Raw genomic sequence first — 20,548 nt, forward strand, 5'->3', positions numbered from 1 at the left:
ACAGGCCTCTCTTGTGCAATGTTGTCCCTGATTGAGTTCCCTCATCCAGTATCACTGCAGACCACTGGAGGGGCATGGGGATGTTTAAATGTTTGAGCTGCTGGCTGGAGAGCAAGAATGTTGTTCCTCATCTCTAGTAGGAACAATTGCTTTGTGACTTTCTTAAAATGTATTTTAAGAGTGCCACTTCTGAGACAGAAAAAACCTAAACCTGTCTGACTGTACATTTTGAACTGAGTTATGATGTTAATAGTCAGACTACAATACTGCAAATCAACCACTGGTCCCTGTGTGGTGGGGATTTGCCAGGGATAAGGCAACCATGACTTCTCTGGGCAACCTCTTCCAGCATCTCAACACCTTCACAGTAAAGAATTTCTTCCTTATACTGAATGTAAACCAACTCCCAGTTTAAAGTCATCCTCCTTTTTTCTATGACTATATGTCCTTGTCAAAAATTTTAAAAGTGCCAAAATTTTAAAAAATTTTAAGAGCCAAAGATATGCAAATAGAAAAGCAATACACTTGGTATATTATCTAACCAAGGACTTTTGTTTTGTAGGTATAAATGTACCAGCATCATTCTGTACAACACTATATTAAAAATATCACGAACATTCAAAATAAATAAAACACACAACAAACAATCAGCTTGGACAGTGGAATTTTGGCATACATTAGTTTGATCTGCAAAGCAAATTAGTTTGATTTAACTTCTAACCTCTGTATCTTGCCATGAAATGCATTTGCCCTGTGCAGATAACTGCTTTTTGTGACATAAACCAATATATTAAAGGTTACTATAAAATAAAGGCCTTGGAAACAAATACACGTGATTGCAATTAACCAACCATTTTATTATAGAACAGTCTGCAATGCAGAGAAGTAAAAAACAGCCCTTCAAGACAACTCACTGAAACAAGAAATTAAATAATTTTGTACAGAACATAGTTTAATGATTCCTTCATCAAGAAGATGGGAATCACAGAACATAACCGAGTAAATTACTTCAAACAGCCTGTGGATTTACTAACTACACCTCATAAACAAAAAACCCAAACAAGAAGGTATTAACAAAACTGTCTGCTCTTTTTATATCCTTGTATGCTATCTGAGAAACAAACACATAAAACTTCAGAGTGAAATTGCTTTTGGCCCACTCTACCAAAATAAACTACAGAAAAGTCACCTTAAGACATAACAGTTACTTTCAAACCTGGGAAAATTATGAAATAAACCTCTATCAGTTAGTCCAGGATAGCTCTGAAATCTTGACAAAGAGATGGTTCTGTCACTGCCTGCAGTAGTGCCACAGTATCCTCTGGGATCCTCCTGATTAGCCGCCTCTTACCTATCAAAATATCAGAAACAATTCATTATAACTGCAAATAACTTAATTCTGGCTAAAGAAAAATACTAATGAAGCAATGAAATCAATACCAGCTAAAACCAACTAAAAAGTTGGAACACCTGGAATACGGGGACCAAAAAACTATAATAAAATACGCTACTGTCTTCCACACTTAAATCAGCCTAGCAAATAAAAAGGTTCAAAATTGTATGTGAAAATATTAACACAGAACATCAAGGCGCAAATTCCTCCTACTTTCTATTTTTGTGACTACTTTTTGTTTGGATTTGAGAACTTTATTAGATTTTGAAAAGTATAAGCCCATTTGTTCAACAACTTTACCCACCAAATAAGGCCTTCCATTAAACCACAGTTACTTTGAAAGACTGAATGTCCCATCAATAGAAATATAGACAGTAAAAAGGACTTTTTTACAGATTGGGAAGAACACATCAAATCCTAGCAACTGTTTAAGTCTGTCACTAAACAGAGTTGGCAAAATTGTCAATGGTGCAGAAAGCCAGAAGTACTCAATAAACATTTGCCCTGTATCTGGAGAGGAGACAGATGATGTATTTATATCTTACCATGATAAGAAAAGACTCTTGCTCCTTTCCCCACTGGTAGTAACAGGAGAGATGTTAAACAATAACTGTGTTTTAAATACTTAACTCTGAAGAATGATGACAACTCACGACAAGCCTCTGATGCTGATATTTAATAGGTTTAGGAATAGTGGGAAGAACCTCCTCCCCAAAACCTGTAAGCTTGATATTGATTCCCACATAAAGTAATGGAAAGGCATGTGCAGAGACATAAGAGAAAACCACATTTATATCAATTCCTGGCAACAACATGATCTTACAGAGGTAATAGGTTTTATACAGCCAATATAAACTCCAAAAGACAACAAAAATTGCAGCTGTTAAGTCAACACAGGGGCTTTCACCAGCGTTATTTATCTCTGTGCTACAGATTACTGCAGCATACAGAGACACTGAGCTCACTTCACAGGATCCCACTTGAAAGCCCGTAACTTCTTTGTCATGACTACTGATATCTGCACGTGCTACATGATTTCCAGAAGACCAAACTTAAAATATCATGTTTAGAATTAGGTCTGATATTTCCACATAATGTTTAGTTCTCTAGTAACTGTCTCTACAAGATGATGTTCTGATTACAGTAACATTGCCCAGGACTAGGTCTGGTGCAGGGAAAACAAAACTAACTTGTAACTGCAGAGAAAACGATCAGTATCTTTGTAAATAGATTTTAGTGTGTGCTCAAAGGATCAAGACACTTAGTATTGTACTAAATCCAGAAGAAAATAGAAATATAAACACCATGTACAATCAGAGACTGAAAAACAGCCTTCACCCATGACCAGAGACCTTGGAGATACACAGATAATGACGCCTGTTCACACCAAGGGTATGCATGTGACTGATCACAAGATGCCTTTGTACAGCTCCACCAATTACTGTATCAACCCTGGCTGCACCGGTGGAATAGGGCTAGTGGAAGTACAGGTAAGATTTCAGGTGGCTATAAGCAAATAGAGACAGCATTCAAATTACTTGGACCCCAGTGACCTGTCAACCAATCTCAGTGAAAGTTTCCATCTTAAAAGTTTCACAGCAAAGACACAAGTCACAGCCTGCTAATTGTTCAGGCAGCTGCTAAGCAAAGATTTCTGAAACCTTGATCTCCAAGTAGTGTACTTGATGTCTAGGTATTTTCAAAAGAAATTTGTAGGTAAAGAGTGAGTTGTCTTAACACTATGGATGTGAAGAACACATTCTGCTTCAGAGAAGGTAAGACAAAAGAAAAGCTGAAAATTACTCTTTTCAAGAGAATGTCACCACTGATTTTCTACAGACCTTTGGACTTTTCCGGCTCCACCTCCACAATACTCAGGAAGTACAACATTAATAGGCTTCCCCAGGAATTTAGGAAGAAAGGAAATAATCTTTCGCAAAGGCAATTCTCGCTGCCAGAGAAGCCAACTGACAGGTGGTCAGCCTTTCCTTTTTGGGTTAGGAATTGTGCAGAGTTAGGCATTGACCACATACAAGTTTCAGGTCAGTACTGCAGTTAGGCAAGCAGCTCTATGGGTACAGCAGAAGGAACCTAGTGACAATTGCTACTCAAACTAGGAAAACTAGTTCCCAGCCAACTTTCCCTGGCATCTACGCTGGTGTGACTTTGTGGACAGTGGAGACCACTTTTATGGCTGATGAACGCAGCTATGGAAGACGAGATTCTGCTGAGCAATAAAGCTGCCTGGGGCTGTGCCCTCACCCTGAAAATATTGTCAGATTAAACAGCAAAGCATGCACATAGAAGGATGGAGGAGCTTTGGCTTGGATTGTGATCTGCCAGTCAAAGATCCCAAGAGCAAAATCTTCAGCATTAGAGATGAAAACTTAAATTTGCCCTATACAGATCTTAGAGAAGTGAAACGGCTCCCAAAGAAGCCGTTGTCCTACTGGTTGTGTCTACTGCATTCTCTGCTTAGTTCTTCAGTGCCTGTCCTCTCCAAGTGAAGCAAGCAGCCCTGTCCTGCTTCCTCAGCAGCAGTGAACGGACTTGGGGCCTCTGGTTTTGGTGTCAGTGAGTAACTCAGAGGAGTCCCTCTGGGAAAGGCTGTTGGGATTCTGGCTTAGGGAAAATGTTAATGAAGCAATGAAATCAATACTAGCTAAAACCAACTAAAAAAGTTGAAACAGCTGGAATATACAGAAAGTCCATAGCTCTCAAGAATGTGGCTGGCAAAATCCCAACCATCAGTTTGTTTCCTGTAAAAGTGTAAGTGTTGTCTTGACACATTCACACTGCACCATCAAAAATCAGACTCTGTACTCTGCTGCTGCTGAAAGCCTTTGATATGGGAAGGAAATGTTTCCTTCCAAAATAAGAGCTGCATTCTTTTTGGGGCACTCAGTGCAGCTATCCAAGACAGCTTATGATACATTTCAAATCAAATAGGTGTTACTCTGGAATGAGACCAAACAATTTCTTAGTCTTGTGTAACAAAACTGTCCAAGCAATGACTCATTCAGAGCGCAAATTACAGAGTCAGTGTCAAGAGTCTGGCCACCACCACAGCTAAATTCATCAACAGTACTGGCTACTTCTGGAAAATCTCCTGCTGTCCACTTTTAAATCTTAAAACTGAAAATTCTGTTATTTCTGGGGCCAGCCTGCAGGCAGACTGCACAACTGTTTAAGGGCTCCCCAGGGGCCAGGAACACAGCTTTCTTCACCAAATGGAAGTGTCAGAGATACACCAACACTACAGCTCCACAAGAATGCAGTGGAGCCAGTGCTTCTGTTTTCAAGTGAGCCTGATGATACCTTTTTGGGTAAGAGTTTAAATTGTGGGAGGAGCTTACTTAGTTTCCAGTTTCTACCTTTTTTCAAATAGAAGCTTGATCATTTGTATTTCATTTAGTTAAACCTGCTGAGAATACTTACATGATTAACACAGTCTTATTAAGCCTTCTGAACTGTACAAGCTTACTGAGTGCCAAGCATCAACTTTCCTGTGAGAATAAGGCTCTGGAAAATGCAGGGCTGAAAAAACATTTTAATCTGCCTACTTATACTTCATAAATTTGAATAAAATCAGATCATTAATGTACAGCTGAGAACAATATTTTAGGATTAGAAAACTTTAAAAATCCATGATTTTCTAATTTTTATTACAATTAGCCACAGACAAAACTGTAAAACTAGCTGAATACTTACAGATTTTTAAGGATGTAAGCAGACATTTGTAAACAGCTCTGTGATTTGACAGTTTGACAGTGAAGGCATGGTAGCAGAGCCATTCTGCTACCTCAATAGGGAATATGCCAGATACATCTTTGTTACCTTCAGCAATCCCTAGAGATAGAAAAGGAAAATAATGTAACTAAAAATGATGCGCATTAAGAAGTATGTCTGTCTTTCTATAAAATCACCCCAGGATTTTCTACTAGAAACCTGTGTAGTCAGTGAAGTCTTGTACATCAACAGAAAACTAAAAACTAGTGCCTGAAATACAATCCTCAGAAAACTGAGTTTAGGAAGAAAAAAGGCACTGTGATTCTTCATGCAGTTCACAGTATCTATTCCTGATCTTTATCCTAAAATTACACCATCAGACTGCACAATCAAGATGTTCTACTTGTTTACAAAAACCCCAAACAAATCCAAACCCACTACTTCATTGCCATTAACATCTTATACCTGCATTTATTGTTTTCAGGGTAGCGTAGCAGCATGATGCATTCTGAGAGATAATCCTTAGGAAGAAATGAGGATTTTTTCTAACTTGCTGGTTGAATGGAAATTGGAGAACACAGGCATGGAACCTGTTCACAAAAACAGCCTATTTAATCAAAAGTCATTTCCAATTTCAAGTGAAGCTATGACTACATAGCTGAGGCACTACACAACATTTAAAAGCACACAACAATCTTTAGCTGTGTTAACACTGTTACTGCATGACACCTCTCCCATATATACACATTCCTGGAATGTCAGACAATTTTGATGTTTGTTTCTAAATTATGCTGGAAGAAGATCTTGAAGCCATCTGCCTTGGTAACAAACTTCTCCTCTGAGGACAGCATAACTGTGTTAGGTGAGAGGAAAATTAAACTATCCATCATCACCAATTTCATTTCACAGACCATGCCACCAGAGAACACTCACAGGAGAGAGTGTGAGAGGAAGAAAAAAACAAAGCAAAACCCCACAATAAATTCTGTTCAGGTATGCAGGAAAATAGACTTCCAAATGGTTCCACAGACCAGGATACTCACTGCTTTGCCTATTTGGAAGCCAATTCTATAGAAGGTACTTGTATCATATGCTTCCTTACACCTGTTTGCAAATATTTTAAAACTGCTGACTTTTTTTTTAACCTTCAGACTCTGGCATCATAATCCTGCTTATGCTGAATATAGCAAACTACAACGCTGATTTTTAATTAATCAACAATGTATACACTTGTTCATTAAATTAAGCCAGTATATTGCAATCGCTTAAAAAAACCTGACATTTTCAATATCTAAAGGACAGACCCAAGTCTTATGCTGCTTTACAGGGCTTTGGCTAAATTAACCTGACATGTAGTTATCATGGTGGACAGTCTTTTAAATTAAAAAATGTTAAAATGTTACCATAAAACCAAAGAGAAGTAACTAAGTGATCATATCTATCAGAGAAAAATCTTAAATCACCCACAACACAGAAGTTTAAGAGCTGGACACATCAGTGCTGTACCAGACAAACCCAATTACACTTCTTGGACGAAGAATACAGCTTGAATGTGGATGAAGATGAATTTAAGAACAAAATCAAAATGTCCCTTCATAACTAGTGTGAGCATAGCAAAAGAGCAACATTTGATTTCTGTGAGGAGTGAAGAACTTCTTGAACATTTTCTATGTTAAAACAATAAATACCCAATTACTTGCTGCTGCCAATAATTCAAAATTTTCAATGTACATAGTTTAGTATTTTCTTTGAACTTACTTATCAGTTTTGATTTCTCTTCCCTATCTTTGTTTAAAACATTCACTTCCTCTGCTGACCAAGCTCAGCTCACAAATGCCAAGATATTACTAGCTAAGGAGCAATTAAAATGTATCAGCATTTTCCCAATTAAAATGTATCAGCATTCCACCAATTAACTTGGTAGAATGAAACCTCACTTTACCTAAAGTTATACTGGTCAAAGTTCTATATGATTTTAACAGATACAAAGTTCTAAATATAAACTGGGTAATATTTAACTGATCTAAATATAAAATGGTTAATAAGGCTTCTTATCATACTCCTGAAGCAAAACAGACTGGCTATCTTGAGGTCAGCTGTCAAAACCAAGACACTGAAAATCCATTTGGTGAAGTATCACTTAAAAACACACATCAAATATATTCCTGTATCCTAAACCTAGTAGTATTACTTAAGAAAAGTGTTTAAACAAGAATTACTTGGCCTACTGCTGACATTTACTACTGCACACATCATATACATATATATATACACACACTGCACACTTACATGGCACACTTCTTTCTAATTTATACCTCCTCCATGTTTCAAGAAAGAGTAATGAAATACTGACACTTACTTCAGAAGACAGTGACCTACCTGTAAGCCTGAAGAAAAAATATCTTGTAGATGTTAATGAGAACTGTTCTAAGGCTGTTAATCTAGAACACAACAGAAACAGAGCTATAAATGTATTTTAGTGTCATAATAGGATTTGTTGAAGATCTAGACAAAAAAACATTTTATGCTAAACTTAAAAATTTCTTTTATGCAACTAAGTTAACAGTGTTGTGAAGGATCACTTCTGGAACCCTACATTTTATTTGATGTCCACATTTTCAGACTATGTGGATTTCCTCCCAAAATAAACTTTTTTGTTAGAACTCAAAGCAGTTTTAATGCTCCTCAGCACTAACCACAATGCTGCCAAACATCCATTTTCATATTCCCACCTGTAAATCAAGAAATAAACTATGACATTTCAGTTTGAGGACTGCACTTAGTTTGTATCTCATGTTTTTCCCAGCTGCTATACTTGAATTGAAGGAAAGACTTGATCTGATAGAAGTACAGGTGTAGCTAGAAAAAAAAAGTAAAAAAAGTAGTTAAACTCCATGAGCTAACAGATGTAATTAAATTCTGTAAAGTAAATCTCATTTAACTTCCCATGTTACAGAGATTTCCTGCTAATCAATGAGCCAGTAGCTAAAAGATGACCACAATTAAATTCAGTGCTGAAAGAGATGACACCCTGTGGCATTAAGGGTATTAGCTAAGGGCTGACCTCAGGGCTGAAAAATTCAACCTGCTAAAAAAGCCAAATCAATAACCTTAAAAACAAGCCAAATGTATTTCTTTAATACATTGTCTAGCCAGAACATTATTAATTGCTCCAGTGGCAATCATCTATACCCATGATCTAAGCAATGCAGTAACCTTAGTTACTGGAACAACTCTGATGTTCCAGCTACTTAAGTCAAGCTTATCAAAAGCAAAGCCTTGCAACAAACACTGTAGTAGGCTTGGCAATGCTGGGTCAATGGTTGGACTTGATCTTAAAGGTCTTTTCCATCATAAACAATTCTATGATTTTATGATTCTGATTAGTGTCTCCCAGACCAGCAGCATCAATACCCTTTTCAACATAAAGTGTTTCTTTCAAGAACTCAGCTAGTGAATAAATTTCTTTGGCTGCTGATTTTAGTCCTTTGCTATGGGAAACCACATCACAAATTCCCTTCCTAAAATGACCAAACTTTTCAGTTTAGGAAGACTACTGAGGAACTTTACTACCCTATTGGTGGACAACCTCCTCCCAATTTTCCACTTAAATGCTTAAGGCCTGTTTATACTAAAAATGGTCAATAATGAAGTATTATCCTTGAGTTTAAACAGTTCTTTTTGACCTTTAGCAAATCTCTAAAGCCATCTCTAGTAGTCCACATAAAGGGTCTACAGAACTTTTCAGTAGGATACACTATCCTGTCCTGAGTTCTATGCCACTTCAGTCTGTTGGACGTAAATGGTCAAGGCTGCTAGTGTAAAGACAAGTTCTCTTCCCCATGCATTCTTTCTCATCTGAAGTGTACCAGAGGGAACACCTCTGATGTTGAAAGGATTGGTAATCCCCCTAGTCTACACCAAATTAATCTCAATCTGTTTTGCAATTAATTCAACTACACCATTCCCAACACACCCTCGTGCTTCTCCCACTATGCACGAGATACTGTCAATCTGACAATGGAGTGTACAACTCTGTTTACCTGGAGTAATCGCAGTAAACCTCTAGCGTTTTTATATCCAATAACAAACCACACCAAGGCACCAAACGACAATCAGGCAGCTGCTTAAATTTGGCACATCCTGGGATATCATCAACAGGAAAATTCACCACGGTCTTATTTGGGTTTATTAAAAGGCCATACTCAGGAATACCTGTTGCTAGAATCCTAAAACAGATAGAAACAGTTAGGCTAAGCCCCCCCCAGCAAAGCAGACAAGAACTGGCACCATGCTGCAAGACATAAGATCTTGAACAAAAGGGCAGAAATCAAAGAATGCAGGGAACCACAGCCAACTCTTCAGGTTAAGGAACACAGATAGAAATAAAGAAAGTGAAGACACTAGAGGTAAATAAACACATTAAATAAATAAACTTGAGGATAATGGAGACAAAATTTTACAGATTACTGCAAATTAAGCACATCAGCCATGCAACACTTGAGACAAGCTGTGTGAACCATACTCACAGTAACCTCTGAAATAAAAACCACTGGAAAAAGACAGATGACAAGTTATTGGTTTTGGAAGTTAACAAAACCAAGGAGAATCCATATAACAGGAATCTCACTTATCTGATGAAAAGTTTTGAACTGTGAGGGGAACATTTTCCTTAAGAATGTTTTCACTGCCAGAACGCCTGCTGATTACCTGCTACATACTGGATCAGCAGTGTCACGGACAAGGTGCAATTTGTCTCACTTGGCAATGTACTTATGTGCAGGCTTCATCCTTTTAAAGAGAGGAAGAGGTAGGCTCTTCTCGGGGAATCATAGTCGTAATGCTGTCTCCTCAAAACTAATTTATTGAGTCCCTCAGTTCTAATACTACATTAGGAAAAAGTGGTACTACTCCACTTGTGGCAGAGAGCTCATAGGATCTGATCTGTAAACAGTTCTGGAAATCTCTCACAGAAAAGAGTACTTCTCTGCAGAAAATCAACACAGCTGGTAAAGAAACTGATATAAAACAAAGATGCAGACAACTTCAAAGGGCTTCAAATATCTGCACTGCTACTCAAGTGACACTGTGTTGAAAAAGCTGTTCTAAGAGATAAATAGCTTGAGGCCCTCACTGTTAGTTTGATTTATCATTTCCAGAACTGTAAGCCCACAGACCCCTAAAAATGTCTTTCTGTTCTGATAAAGAAATGAGGACAAATGAAGTCTTCAAAACACACTATCCACTATTTCATACAATTTGTACTTCAAACTGTCCTTAATTGATTGCCCCATCATCATCTTTCAGGCTCACAACAGAGCTGCATCTTTCTGACTACTGAAAAGCATGTTGCAACTGACTACACTGCAGAAGCAAAGCTTTTCTTCAAGACCTGTCCTTTGGATCCTTCAAGTTGATTCTGGCATCAGCAGAAATCCCCTAGGATAGACTGTACACTTCTCTTCACAGTAACAAGGAGCTTCTGGGATTCAATTTTTAAAGAAAAGGTAATTCTGAAGCACAGTAAAGAATCACTGTTTTAAAATTTCCATGTGAACCCCATACTACCATGCCACTGATATCTTCAGATACTCATCATGGAACGGTAATGACCAGAAAACTGTTAGCAATATTAGGATTAGCAATGTTAGGATTACAAAATAGCCCTTGATTGTTAACTCATAAAACAAATACACTTATGTGCATAAAGATAAAAAAGAATTATATAAAAGGTAATAATTCTTACTACTTTGAAGACTATGTCTCTAAAGCATACCTTAGAAAAGTTCTTGCCTTCATTAAATGTGGTGTAAGCAGCAAAAAATCATCAATGAGACGTATCAGGACTCTGTAATCAAGAAGAAACCAATGTTAGATTTTCCAATAAGTAATCCTTTCAAAGTTTTTTCACACACTTCAGAGTAACAATGTGCCTGCCTATTTTAATTCACAATATGGTAGAGGTTGATATGAACTCCAAATTGAGACTCATTAAGAAATTCTCAAGTTTTGCTTCTTTCCTAAAGGTAAATGAAAAAATTAGATAAAATAAAAAAGCAATGAGACTGGCTAGATGAAACATAAAGGAATTGACAACATAGAAACAATTCCACAGTGGTTTCCCTGTATACACGGGTTTACACTTCTCCAAGGCAGAATCTGCAGTACCTTTCTTTACAAGAAAAGGAAAAGAGGTGCCAGACCAGGTACATGAGTTGATTCTTGATCAGATCCAACTCTTTGTTTCCCACATAAATAACTTGTTTATGAAGCTGTAGCTTGAATGCAAAACAGACTACCATCTACCACTGTAAAGGCTGAAATTTTCCAACAGAATTCAGACCCCAAGCATGCCCTTATTTTTTCTGCTAAATCCTGCCAGATCTCAGAGAAGTAGCACTGGACATGACAATGTACAGTCTCATCTTCAAAGCAAGAGTACTGCCACCACTATGATCAGACCAGCTGCACCTTGGCCCAGTCAAATCAATAACCACCTTATTCTTCTGACTTAAAGGACAAATTAAATTACCAAGATCACTCAACAGACACCTAAGCAATATTCTAAAATCAGCTCTACATAAAGACTAAATTAAAGAGTGCATTATTCTCAATCAGTTTCATAATTACTGTTTTGTAAACAACACTCTTTGAAAGCAACAGACAGCTTTTCAGACTCACATCGGAGCATCCTCAAACCTGCAAGAACTCCTAATTTTGTACGGAAATGTTTTAAATTCTGACACCCCTTCTTGTCCCAAGAAGACACATCAGATAGATGCACTTATCTGGAGTATCCCCATGGTTCTTTTTCATTTTTGGGGTGAAGAATTCATAGCAATGAAGGGAGATATCTGAGCACAAACAAGTTTCAGGGTCCCACTCATGACTGAATACCCTAATCCAGGATTCAGTTTGGGATCTGTTCATACAAAGGTAAAAGGAACCTCAGAATTTTTACAGCTAATAAAGACAAAGCTTTTATCAGGCTAGCTTTCTATCAAGCTCCTTAAGGAGCAGGCATAGGAAAGGCAAAAAGACTGAGAAGATTTACCAAAAATCACATAGGACTTCAAACAAGAACCAACATACCCCATAAAAAATCTGTTATAAAGCTCTGACCTTGCTAAAATGTTAATATTTACAGAGAGTGGACTGGAAAGACCTCAGGCAGAAGTCTGGAGTATCAGAAAGTCTGTACCAAACATCTCATCTTGTCTGAGGTAAAAAGACCGCAATGAATGAGTGAGAATGAGTGAGACATAGCCATAAACTTCTAAGAAGTACAAGAGCAGCTTCTAAGGCTCCTTACAGCACCTTTAGATACGGTGCTCTTTCTAAGAGCAAATCTCCTATCGAAGATAAAGGAAAACTTCTCTGCATTTTTTTCTCAATATTGTAATAGGGAAATTCTCCCCGCAAAAAACAACCACAATTTCACTGAAGTTGCAGAGATGTTTGTATGCACCACTTCTAATGAAGTTGGAAATCCTTGAAATTCAAAACTAAACATCAGAGAAAATGACTAACACACATTATGAATTACTGTAACAGAACAGAACAAATCATCCCTACCCATCCTGCTGTATTCCAGAGAGCAATTTGTTTTCCATATCTCCATAGCATAAGCTGCAAAGTAAGCTTGATAAAATGGAGCCCTGTGGAATTCCACAGCACTGTAAGTAGTACCTACCAAAGAATAAAAGAAAACAAAAAAAATCAAAACCTGCAACAAGATCGCAATAGCTGTTAAATATTTTTTCCAAGTACAACATAAGAAATATGCAATGTTTGCCAGTCAGAGCAAAAAAAAAAATTTAAATAAGTCTTTCTTCTAAGAATCTACATAGAGATCTAGAAATGTTAACAGTGAAAAAACTCCCTTCATATTAACAAACTCCAGGAGACAACTGCCACTGAATGAAAGAAACTGAACAACTGATCTCAGACCACAATGCCTCCCTCTGCTGTAGACACATCCTCACTGAAGTTTTTTAATTCCTATGTTACATTTCACTGTGACAGCTTCAAGAAAAGCACACCACACAAAATGCACTGGGAGAATTTTCTATGCTGGCATCAACCAAATGGGTATGGCTCACAAAACCCAAGGGAATTATTCTCACAACATCTCTTTGAAGCAGCGAGATACTATTTCACCACTATTACATGAGGGACTTGGTGAAGCTGAAGAGAATAATTTCAGACCACATACTACTTCTGAGCACTGACCCTGTCTGTATTTTCAGTCATCTGAAAATACTCCTTGCAGTAATTTTATTTTCTTACAGACTTTTGTTAAATGTATCAAATGGTATTAAAAGATTTTTTGGAGGCCCCCAGCTCAATAATCAGCATTTTTCTCAAAACACCAAGTTAATGTTGATTTTTTGTGATTAATTGTGATTTTTTTTATGAGAAAAAGAGTCTTATTTATTTACTGAACAAGTAACTTAGAAGGGGTAAGTTCATTTCAGGACAAACAGTATTTTTTCAATTGAGTTGTAACCAAATTTGAAAGTATGAAGCTGGTTTTGTCAGGGTGTGTTTTCTTTGAAACCATTAGAATTTCATGAAACATATGCTGCTTAGTCATTATTAAAGTATGTATTAAGAGCATTCTTATGATCCTGCCAAAGGGAGTGTAAGCATCAATGCTAGAAAAAAATATAAACATACTGCTATGTGACTCAGAGAGAGCATTTCTCACTCTCCCTCAATCCTGTGAGATTCTAAAATAAATATTCTAAAACAAAGGTATTTTTTCCAGAACAAGAAGCCAATCATTCTAATATAAATCCCTCTGAATTTACAAGTAACAATCATGCAAGCACTTCCCTTCTTAGATGTGGTACGCATTTGCCACCTAGAGGCAAAAGGTAAGTACCAAGTCAGTATCTCTACCAACACAAGAAGAAATTTGCATCACTACCTTCTGTAATATCTGATTCTTAATTTTGGAGTCGCCAGTAATTTAAATTCCTAATGCTACTGCCTTTTATTTTTATTGCAACTTGCCAAATAGCAAAACCATTGCACTACAGGAAAATGACTAACAAGACTTTTGCATGATTGCTTGGATGTTATTCTTGCTTTTGCTCACCAATATAGATCCCATCATTTTAAAGTATATTCCTTTTGAATTCCACCTGCAGTTTTAGATAAAGGTTATTCCATATTTTATAATTATAAATAATAATAATAATTATGAATAATACATTATGAAGGTTATTCCATATTCTATGGAATAATGCATTATAAATAGCTAACATCATCCAGGTAGGGAAGAGAAATTTTATTCAATATAAAGTGACTCCAAACACTTTATGCTTTTTTGGAGTTTAAATGGATACACAAATTTCTTATTAATATGAAATAAAAAGACCTTTAAAAGACAGCTACCAAAAGTCCCCAGAGTCAATTAAAGGTGTCCTCTTAACAGAAAACAAACAAACCAAGCATGCTATAAAAATAATAACTATTTTCTTTTTTACCTGTTCCTAATCTCCAGGATGCTGTAATGTATTATTTGAAGGAAAAAATTATACAGGCTGGAACTTGTCTCCTGGAAAGTTAAGCTCTAGAAATGTGACAAAACAAAACAAGATTTGAAATGAAAAATACACTACAAGTTTGAAGATACACAGAAATCTTTAAAAGAGTAGACTGCAGTAGCTCAAACCCCTAAGTAAGTGAAAAGACAAACCCAAAACCCAAGATCTCAACACACATACTAAAAAGCTGCTCACATCCAACAAGTTAATTTTTGTTGGATGTTGGAGGGGTTTTTGTGTTAGGAGAAATCAAATACAACATCTAAACCCACAATGTATGTGACCTTGCTCTTTTGGCCACTTTCAATCCTGTGGGACAATTTCTGTACATCATGATCTTTATGATTCCCAAAGTCTTGATACACTCACTTGCCCATTCTGCTGCAAAACACACACTTCTCCAGTACTTCCATGCATTGCTGTCTACCCAATATTTATGGAACATTTTGTTAAAAATTGTAAGATAAAAAAAATCCATTTACAACAATTTAAATATCCTTAACAATGACTTAATTCAAATTTAAAAAAAGTTACTTACTACTTGCATAGATTAGACAGCAGACAAATGCACCCAGCTTTTGATAGAGCCATGCAAGATCATGATTATTTGCATTGAAAAGATAATGTGATGTACCAGTGGTACAGACACTCAGTCAGACATGGCACTTTTCTCAAAATACTTTGTTCCTTTAAGATAATGATACATAAATTGTTTTCAAATGTAAAATATTTTGAAATAGAACACTGCTGCTCATGCAGTATCTAGCATAGTTCTCTAAATCAGTTTGAAAAACAAAATGTTCTTATACATCAAACTAGAGATCCAGCTAGTTTCCATTTTCATCCAGGTACTCATTAGACTTCCTTATTTTTGTAGGATCCTGGAATTGTACACCAGCCACGCCATATATTCTACTCCTGTGTCCACAGATACACAAGATCATGTGACTTGTATGTTAGAAATCACCTTTTGCCAACCTTGTCATTTTCCACTGCCAGGTTTAGAGAAGAAAAATTTAAAGAGAAATTACTGGCCTGAAAGAACATACCTCCCTGCTCATTTGATGCTCAAGAAATCTTGTAGGTTGCTATTATGGAACACCATGATTACAAGCAAGGAAATACATGAAGAAACTGCTGAGACTAATCACCTACTTCTATGCCTTTTTCATGCTCCTTGCACAAAAGGAAGCCTTGAGAACAAACGCTTGTATCACAAGAATTAAAACAGAAGGATGCTTGCTTTTTGAAACAAAACATCAATTAATTGGAGTAAACTTAAAATACATGTAATTTTTAACCATACTTCAATAAACTAAAAGCAAGAAATCTCTTTAAACAAAAACTTTAAAAGTTGATCTTGTTTTTGTTGCACTTAACTGCCCTAAAGAAGAGTTCATTCTCATCAACCTTGACAGGTAATCCTTAAGATCAGCTTTCATGATTTTTAATTAGGCATAAAATAATATCTTAAAATGAACAAACAAACAAACAAAAAAAGCTGTGCAGCTTGCTAGTCAAGATACCACATCCTTAGTTACTTGGCTTATAATACATTTTGCCCATTCTTACTTCTGTATGTTTTGGAGATAGGAAGAGTTGATGCTTGCTTTTACTAGATAGTTAATTTCTCACTTGAGGACTGCTGCAAGAAACAAGGAAATTAGGAATGGAAAAAGAAAACATTGGTTAAAATAAATGTCTGATAAAGTAATGAGAAAATCTGGGAACAGTCTAGAAGGACTTTTTGTCAGATTTCTTGAACACTCAGAGCCTGTGTTGATAAGATCTCTGCTTTGATAAGCATCAAAGAAGAGATGACAAAAGTCTTTCTACAGAAGGTGCTGGTTAACCAGATGAGAAGTAGTCACCACATAGTATGTACATAAAAGTACAAATCCCAATCTTCCTCTAATTCTTCTGTAGCTTTCTTTTTCAGTTGAAAATACTCACCTGTTCAACTACAATTGCATTTTGCAATGAGGTACTCTCCTGAAGCTGAGACACAAACTGCTTCATGTCTGGCATAAAGTCCTTGAAAGTAGAAACCTGCATAATTGTTTAAATTGTACGGAAACAAATTATAAAAGCAATAGAAAATTCAATAACTGACTTTTCTATTCAGTGGAGGTAAAAGGACCAGCCTTATGGTGTTATTTTACTCAAAAATTATTCTACCATTAAAATTAAATGTCTCACCCACAAATCTCTATTTCCACAACACATTTATCTTTACTTTTACTAAGAGCGAGTAAAAACTTTAGAAGGTATGGACTAAAACCAACCTTTTCTACCCCTGGAAAATATCTAACAGTATTAAAAAAAGGTTTACTAAAGTACTTGACCAATTCAAATTGTGACTGAAGGAAGAATTTTCCTTGGAGAAACATATGTTTGTGGCAGGAAAGAGAAGAAATGAGGGAGTCATACGTGTCTCCTGTAGAGCCTCTTGGCTCTGCCACTGGGGGTGATCATGATGACAGCATAGCGCCGAATGCAGTACACGGTTCTCTTCTCGGGCCTCAGCACCCGCGAAATCACTTCCACCAGTTTATTGTGAGGAATGGTGTCATAAGCCCTGGACACATCAGCCTGAAACAGAGGACATATCTTCCACTACATACTCAGCAATATCACTGAATTGTGGTGGTATAGAAATAATATTGCTCTAATATGTAAGCAAGGCTGAAGGATAGATCACATGGGAGTAAAATTATCGCATCATTCAGGTCAAATTTGGGACAAAATAAAAACTCACTGCATATCTGAAAAGCCTTTCCCCACTCATTCCCTAAGTAATATCCAAATCATCAGTTTTAACACAATTTTTACTAGTTACAGAAGATTACACCATATGCAACCTTAAATCTAACACTGAACACATAATTTAAGTTAATAACTGGTATTTTTATGTATAAATGCTTTAAGAAACCTTCTCCACCATATGGCCACAGAGATGACATCTTAGACTTTTGAAAGCTGCAAACCTACATATTTTACCTTTCCCTTCCTTTCCTTTTCGTATTGGACACTGACCTCTGCTTTTACTTGTCACAGTAAAAACAGAAAACTTTCTGTAGAAGCAACAATCTTAAGATTATTGTAACACAAATTGTGTCAATGACATGACCCTTTGGCAGAAAAGATAACAAGACAAAATTACAAAAGTTATTTCAGGGCAGGATGACAAGCAACATACGAGAGATGAGAACAGAGACTTCCCCATAATATACATAAATCTGTGTAATTTACATATCTCAGTAAACATTGCCCCAGTTTAAAGCTGTGAATTGAAATCAAACACAAAATATTGCCTGCTAGACAGAACTGACAAAAGCATGAAGATGAAGAACCAAGTCCTTTAAATAGCCTAAACTCCTTGGGCTACCATAAGCACTGGTTTTTTCAAAGTGGGAGAAGAAAATTCTTGGAAAGAGACCAACCAGAAGTTTTATGTTCACTTTTAACCACAACTAATGATACTGAGATGGGAGAGAATTTTTTAAGAGTCTGAATTTCTTCAAATGCACACAGAATGTTTTTTCTGGTTTTCATATGGCTCAAGGCTATCGGAGCTTCTACCTATCTTTCTCCCCCTTTTATACCCAACTAAACGTAACTGCAAATAATTCATTGCATGCATAAAAGCAAGAGCTCCTGCACAACAGAAAAATGGACAGAAAAACACGCAAGTAAAGGAAAATCTACTGCAGGGATGCCCATTCACAAAAAAGCAATCAACCACCCCCATCAAAAAACTAACCAGTCTGTAAGGTATGCACAAAATTTTATTTAGAAAAGGAAATAATTATGCATTCAGAGCATAGCTAATACAGCTATAAAAGTTATCTGCACAAGCTGGTTTTGAAAAGCTAGTTTGAATATGTAATTTAAAATGCATACCTTCACACAGTAGAAATGAGGAATTTCACCACCAGACTTTAGAATCTTCGTAACAAACTGCTTCCATGTCTTGTAGATATCATCTTTCCCAAACACTGAAGAGCCCAAAAACCTGGTGTTTATAGTCCGTTCGTAATTTAACACACTAAACAGATTTTTTAGTTGAGTATTGTAACGATTAATCTAAAGAGATCAAAGAGAATCACCTTAAATTATGATAAAACACATTAAATTATTTTCAATACAAAGATTACAAATTTACATGAAGTTTGAGATTAAATTTATGTATTTACTATGTTATTTTTTTCAATTGAAGCTTTCAGAAAGCCTGAATATCACTGCAGTCACTACATCAAAGTGATAAAACAGAGTTTGGGTGGGGGTTTTTTTGATACAGTTAAATTCTAATGGTTTTTTTCCTATCCTTGACTCTTGGAAATCAAGGTGTAATAGTTACAGCGACAAATAAATGAACGCCAGCAAATAAAACCACCATCAATCTGAAAAAAACTTCTTAAATATCATTCACTCTCTCTGCTGGAGATAATGACAGCAACAAGAACAGCAAAGAGAAGGTGTGCTCTGAGATTTTATGCTAACTCCAGCTGCACCATCAGCTGGGCTTCTCGAGGTACTTTATTCAAGTAATTCAACAAAGATTTAACTCAGCTGTGGGGATAGTCAAGCACATCAGAGCAGCACTGAAGTCGTGCAGGCTGATTAGCTCTGTAAACAGCATAATGTGGAGTAACACTTCACAGTTCAGAACAGCCTTTAGCTGACGCTCTTTTCATCTGGTGTGGGATTACATCGTCTGAACAGCTAGTGCTAAGAAACTGTTGACACCTCACCCATTTGGGGAACATTCAATCTTGTGAATGAGACAGCCTTAAGGAAAAGCAATTGGTGAAGCCTTACAGGATAGTGAAACTGGGCTACCACTATGTCTTCTTGTTAACTGTCCTTTTAAATAAATTATTCTGTGCACTGAGTGTTCTGTCTCTGTTCCCACACTGCAATTACTCTCAGCTTCCTTCCTGTCTCTCTACTGTGCTTGCTCCAGTTTCCTTACCCTTCCTTAGACCCTCTTCTGCAACACACCCAGCTCTGAACCAGAACCACACTGGCTCTGCAGGCAACCTCACAGATGAATATGCACCATCAGTATTCAGGCAAATCCCAACAGGCCAGACTCACCCATCTCAAAAAACGGGATTACTTTACAAGCCATGTTATTCTAGTACCTTACAAGCCATGTTATTCTATTGGGCTGAATTCCTTAAGACAGGCTTGCAAACGGAAGTTTGTGATTCTGGAACTGGAGGCTTGTGGTAAATTAAACTCTGGAAAGGGAGAAGCTAAGCTGCAACAGACCCATTCAGCCATTCTAATCAGAATGTTACAACCCACCATGATAAAAGTAGTTTTATGTAACAAAAACTTACTCCATTTATTAGTTACCTACATCAAATGCACATAAAACAATGAAGTAAATAAAAACCTTCTTTTCTCTGCTTTCCTTGATGAGTGCTCGTGGTCCGACAACACCGCTCACTTTTACTATGGGTCTCAACCCATTTGGTTTGGGAATAAACCGGAGCTTGGATGCCATAGTAACAAATCTTTTCTGACGGATAGTTTCCATCTCCTCTGAAGACAGAGGCCGTAGCTGTACTTTGACAAAATGGTTTCTAAAATACAAATATACACTTAGTGTAAGCAATAAGAAAGGCAGAAATCTAAAACATTTAATGTCTTCATGGTAACTAAAGCCAAATATTGTTCTAAGCTAATACAAATACTAACCTCTACATGAAATTCTGAATTTCAGAACAATATCACAGTATCTTAATGACTATGTAATACAATAAGAGACCACACATTTCTGCTTGATGCAAGTAAAACCCCTCTTAACACAAAATTTAGGCACAGGTTAGTGGAATACATATGAATATTATGAAATATGTTT

The 20,548-nt window shown here is 36.7% G+C and overlaps 1 protein-coding gene across 2 annotated transcripts in view; it reads right to left on the bottom strand.

Moving 5' to 3' along the window:
• Window positions 1-264: 264 nt before the first annotated feature.
• The window catches only part of TERT (telomerase reverse transcriptase), a 29,129-nt gene continuing 8,845 nt past the window's right edge, over window positions 265-20,548 (bottom strand). The window contains exons 3-15 of one of the 2 annotated variants that reach the window (XM_066327483.1): window positions 20,081-20,270; window positions 18,580-18,762; window positions 17,107-17,268; window positions 16,630-16,725; window positions 14,617-14,702; window positions 12,698-12,811; window positions 10,899-10,970; window positions 9,166-9,351; window positions 7,855-7,981; window positions 7,502-7,563; window positions 5,588-5,712; window positions 5,105-5,242; window positions 265-1,351 (exon numbers count right to left, since the gene is read on the bottom strand). In XM_066327483.1, coding sequence (XP_066183580.1) covers window positions 1,248-1,351; window positions 5,105-5,242; window positions 5,588-5,712; window positions 7,502-7,563; window positions 7,855-7,981; window positions 9,166-9,351; window positions 10,899-10,970; window positions 12,698-12,811; window positions 14,617-14,702; window positions 16,630-16,725; window positions 17,107-17,268; window positions 18,580-18,762; window positions 20,081-20,270 — 1,645 coding nt within the window. In that variant the 3' untranslated portion in view covers window positions 265-1,247. The remainder of the gene's footprint in view (window positions 1,352-5,104; window positions 5,243-5,587; window positions 5,713-7,501; window positions 7,564-7,854; window positions 7,982-9,165; window positions 9,352-10,898; window positions 10,971-12,697; window positions 12,812-14,616; window positions 14,703-16,629; window positions 16,726-17,106; window positions 17,269-18,579; window positions 18,763-20,080; window positions 20,271-20,548) is intronic. The other variant, XM_066327492.1, reaches the window with a different exon arrangement.

This window comes from Sylvia atricapilla, chromosome 1, assembly GCF_009819655.1.
Source record: "Sylvia atricapilla isolate bSylAtr1 chromosome 1, bSylAtr1.pri, whole genome shotgun sequence".
NCBI classification, from domain to species: Eukaryota; Metazoa; Chordata; class Aves; order Passeriformes; family Sylviidae; genus Sylvia; species Sylvia atricapilla.